We start from the raw sequence: 4,906 nt of genomic DNA, 5'->3' as shown, positions 1-4,906 counted from the left end.
AAAATAAATTAGTGTTTGTTTTGCTAATGTAGCATTAGCTAGTGCAGCGTTATCTAGTGTAGCAGCTCCCGCAACAACACCGTGCGACGTCAACCCTAAAAGCTTAGGTGCTGTGGACCTATATGGCGACGCTAAATACCGTAGTTAAACACCAATCATACAACAGCAACGATGAAAGATTTTAACCACGGCAGCAGAGCTCTGAATATAGCTCTGAATATAGCTCTTGACTCACACACACGCACACACACACACGGGCTGCTCGATTATGGCAAAAATCATGTTAGAAATCACGATTATTTTGGTCAATAATTGATATCACGATTATTAAATATGATTATTCATTGAATTTGAAAACATCCATTTATTGAACTTTAAAACAATTTGAACTGTATCTTTTTAACTGTTGGTTACCCTGAACGTATAATTCAACGGAAAAACCTATAGAAAAATAAATAAAATAAATGATAATATCAAAATAATAAATACCAATAAACAAGATCCATAAATATTTTGGAGCGCACTTCCACAAGCTACTAAACATATATAAATATGATAAATAAAAATAAATTAGACTTAAATTAATTAGATCAAGTATGTTGCAGTGCACTGTCACAACCTAGCAAAGCTAAATTATCGTTTTTCGATTATGTTGTTTTCGTATTTGTGGCAGGCCAAAATCGTAATTGCGATTAAAATACGATTAATTGCACAGCCCGAACACAGACACACACACATACACACTTACACACACACACATATATATATATATACTCTAGATGTGTGTGTGAGGACACAGTTTTGTATGCTGTTATGTTCAGTCATGTTCTTATGTTGAACATGAATTAATTTACTTTGTAAGTAATTATGGGACATATTTCTTCTTTCATAGCAATTTTCCTTCATACTTTCTTGCCGTGAAATAGGTCTTAAATTCTATTCAAAGTGGTCTTAAAAAGGTCTTAAAAAGTCTTACATTTGAGTTGGCAAAACCTGCAGGAACCCTGGTAAATACAAAGTTGAGAGCTGCCGTTTCATTCAGACTAGTTTAAAAAAACGGTAACAACGGACTATTTTTCTTAGCGGATGCATGTCAGTTTAAATCAATACAACTATTTTTTAAATCAATAAAAACATTTTCTAAATCCATAAAAGCATTAAAATTAATATTGGGAGTCATGTCGTTACTTTGTTGAGAATGTGGCCNTTCAACCGTATTTGGTTGGAAAACATCGAATTTAGTGCTTAGTCGAAACCAGTGGAGGGGGACGTGTTTGAAGCAAGTTTAACCGTTTGTTTGCAAAAGGTGCTTCAAACACGTCCCCCTCCACTGGTTTCGACTAAGCACTAAATTCGATGTTTTCCAACCAAATACGGTTGAACTTACACTTCCCCATATTTGCAAGTGGATTCGAAGACACCTGAATTTCTGACTGTCACAAGCTGAAGCTTGGCTGCTAGGTTACTAGCTGGGTGTTCTCCGATAAGGGGCCGGGGGAAACAAAGTTAGTGATTACTGGTTCCATGTTGATTTATTTCAATACAAATTGTTGGGGGGAACTGAAAGGCACCGGACATTTCCCCCAAAACACATTTAGACGTGATCGCAACACAGAAGTACCTTTCGAATCCCATCATTTTTAAGACCTTCTAAATCTTATTTAAGACCTTTCTTGGTTTAAAAAAAAAAAAAAAAAAAAAATCATATTTAAGACTTTTTAAGGCCTTAAATTCTGATTATCAAATGTAAGACTTTTTTAAATGTTTTAAGACCCCGCGGGAACCCTGAACTAACTACTGGTTACATTAGGAGGTTTTTTAGGATTAAATAGTTAATTATCTCAAAAAGCAGAATCCGAATCTGTTTCTTTTGTGTGTTTTCACATAAAAGGGATTTGCTTGTAAAAAACACACAAACAGATTACATTTAAAATAAAAGCAACTACAAAAAAATATCAAGAAATCTCAACATAAGAGATCTAAAAAGAAAATTATAATACAAATATTATAGAAATATTTGAAAAAAAGAGGAAGTTTTAAGGAAAATTAATTACAAGAGATATTGTGAAAAAGAAAAACAATATATCTGAATTAAAAATCTAAGCTTTATTTAAGAAAACCACACAAAATATTGTGAACAAGTATAAAATATGCACAATAACTAAATACAAATAAAAGCTGTATAGAAAAATGTGGAAAATTGTCTAAGCAATGGGCAAATGTCTCAAAATAAATCATTAAAACAACCAACAGTATACAGCTATAGTACAGACTGAAGGTACCTTGTTGAGGGGTCCGTTGGAGGTGTGGCTGTTGGGGGAAGCCCGTGGAGAGACTCTGTTGTCGGGCGAGCTTCTCAGGAAACTCTGGGGACTCAGATCCGGCCTCGTCTGGTTCTCCAAACCAGAAGAGTTATTGCACATCGTCAGAGTCTGTCGAGGCACAAGAGGGAGTTTAAACTCTTTAAAATAAGTCTTTTTATACGCGTTACTTCTACTTTAGCTAACTAGCTAACTTTTTTTCTATTATCAGGCTCTAGTAATTGTATCTGATGACCTTTCATAATGTTAAACAAAGCAACATTTCTCACACGAATGCAGCTATTTGAGGTTCTGACCTGCAGCAGGGAGTTGTTGTTGTTGTTGGTTAACTGTTGCCTTGGTGACGCCTCCATCTTAGTGGTTTGCAGCTGAGGACCCGAGGCGTGCACCAGGCCTGGATTCTGGACTGTGGTCTGCAGAACAGGCTGAGATCATGGGAGGATGGAAGAACATAATTGTGAGTTTACACATCTTTGTAAAGCCGTAAAGCTGGAACACACACTCCAACAGTGATCTAATGCTGCAATTCCACTGCGTTTAGGTCTCTGCTCAACTCATCCAGCTATTTTTAGGTACTTTAGTACTTTTAGGATCGTGCTTTTTTGGTGCCACCTCAATCAAAGTTAGAAAAAGCTGAGCCAGTACTAGAAGGTGGAGTCAAAACACTGCTGACAACCGATTGGTTATAAAGAAACGCCTCTAGCATGCATGGGACACCCAGCAAAACGTCATATTTCACCTACTTTCATTAGTTTAGCTTACTATTTGAAATGTTTAACCATTAATTTTAGATGAATATTTAAATGTTCATGCGTTATTTATTTACCTAGATTTGAACTCTTTATCCACGTATGTTAAGCTCAACATTTTAACTATTTATCCATTCATTTTAGCTTACTATTTGAAATGCTATTCGTAACTTCAAGCTAAATATCTAAACTGTTCATCCATTTATTTTTGGATAAGTATTGTAACTGTTTAACCATGAATTAAAAACCTGCGATATACAGTCATATATAACACATTAAGACACATATTATAAAATGGCATTTAAAAAACACTCAATAAAGACTTTACTGCTGCTCACCTGCAGGCTGACGGTGTTGCCGGGCAGCTGGATGGCAGTTGCGTTGCTAGGCAGCGACACTGGGAGGAGGATCTGAGTCCCCGCCTGTCCGGTGGTGGTCAGCAGCGTCTGAGGCACCACCCTGCCCTGGTGGCTGATGAAGAACTGCTGGGTCTGCATGTTGGGACTCCTGCTGGTGATCTGGGGCTGGATCTGAGAGATGAGCTGCGTCTGGGTCTGAATCTGGATCGGCTTCCCAGAGGAAACAGTCAGATCCTCCAACTTCACCACGGTGGGCCGAGGAGAGAGAGAGGTGGAGCCCAGGATCTGATTAGGGATGGTAGCAGTGGTGGATGCACAGTTTGATAGCACTGCTCCTTCCATTTTGACCACGTTAGAGTTCAGGAGATTCACGGCAGGTAGAGAGGTGACGGTGGGAGAGTCAGCGGAGCAGCCTCTCTTCTCCACCTCCAGCTGCATCTTCAGCTCCTCCACCAGCTTCTGCTCCTGCTCCAGCTTCTTCATCAGCTCCACGATCTGCTGCTCCTTCTCGTGCAGCCGCCTGTCCTTCTCCTGGGGGATTTGGAAAGACTGGAAGGTGGGGGTCCAGTTGGAGGTCACCATGTGCGTTTCAAATGACGGAGTCTCAGGTTTTCCTCCGTCCTGGGTGGAGCGCTCGGCGGGGATTGGCGAGAGTGGCGATGTTGGGTTCATGTTCTCGTGTGGAGAAAGGACACTGGTTTTGACCTCCATCTGCATGTTGGTGGTGGAGATAGAGTTGTTGCTCGGAGCGGAGGTGTTGTGGTTCTCCTGGAAAGGCTTCAGCCGCTCGATCAGATCAGTTTTAGTTCCCGACACGGGGAGGCCGCGCAGCTTCAGCTCCAGCTTCAGCTCAGCCACCTGCAAATGTATAATGTAAGAGGGTGATACAGAACATGTCTCTGCGGTCCTGCCTGACTCTCATCAAACTACTTCCCTGATGGCTCCCACAGGAATGTTGACATCCTCGTGGATTCATCTTCTTATTACAGACACATGCATTTCCAAACATTTGGTCTACCTATGTTGTAAATGTATTATCTTTTCAATTTACACACGGCTTCTATTGCACGTCTGTCCGTCCTGGGAGAGGGATCCCTCCTCTGTTGCTCTCCCTGAGGTTTCTCCCATGTTCCCCTTTAAACTGNTAGCGTCTGTCCGTCCTGGGAGCGGGATCCCTCCTCTGTAGCTCTCCTTGAGGTTTCTCCCATGTTCCCCTTTAAACTGTGGGTTTCTCTCGAAGTTTTTCCTTGTACGATGTGAGGGTCCAAGGACAGAGGGTGTCATATTGTCATACTGATATTCTGTACAAACTGTGAAGTCCAACATTGATTGATTGATTGATTGAATATTAAATTGAATATAAATTTGGGCTGCTCGATTATGGCAAAAATCATAATCTCGATTATTTGGGTCAATAATTGTAATTGCGATTATTACCGTAATTTTCGGACTATAAGCCGCGCCTTTTTCCCCATTT

The 4,906-nt window shown here is 40.2% G+C and overlaps 2 protein-coding genes across 2 annotated transcripts in view; both read right to left on the bottom strand.

Annotated features, from left to right (window-relative positions):
• Nucleotides 1–1,397, bottom strand: part of LOC104957663 (MKL/myocardin-like protein 2) — a 3,265-nt gene extending 1,868 nt beyond the window's left edge. The window contains exon 1 of the mRNA XM_010785320.1: nt 1,390–1,397. Coding sequence (XP_010783622.1) covers nt 1,390–1,397 — 8 coding nt within the window. The remainder of the gene's footprint in view (nt 1–1,389) is intronic.
• Nucleotides 1,398–2,192: 795 nt separating this feature from the next.
• The window catches only part of LOC104957655 (MKL/myocardin-like protein 2), a 3,787-nt gene continuing 1,073 nt past the window's right edge, over nt 2,193–4,906 (bottom strand). The window contains exons 2-4 of the mRNA XM_010785308.1: nt 3,409–4,287; nt 2,618–2,746; nt 2,193–2,432 (exon numbers count right to left, since the gene is read on the bottom strand). Of these exons, the coding sequence (XP_010783610.1) occupies nt 2,238–2,432; nt 2,618–2,746; nt 3,409–4,287 (1,203 nt within the window). The 3' untranslated portion in view covers nt 2,193–2,237. The remainder of the gene's footprint in view (nt 2,433–2,617; nt 2,747–3,408; nt 4,288–4,906) is intronic.

This window comes from Notothenia coriiceps, unplaced genomic scaffold, assembly GCF_000735185.1.
Source record: "Notothenia coriiceps isolate Sejong01 unplaced genomic scaffold, NC01 NC01_scaffold00000876, whole genome shotgun sequence".
In the NCBI taxonomy this organism is placed as follows: domain Eukaryota; kingdom Metazoa; phylum Chordata; class Actinopteri; order Perciformes; family Nototheniidae; genus Notothenia; species Notothenia coriiceps.
The sequence above is the reverse complement of the archived record's forward strand: the minus strand, read 5'-3'. Positions and strand labels throughout refer to the sequence as shown.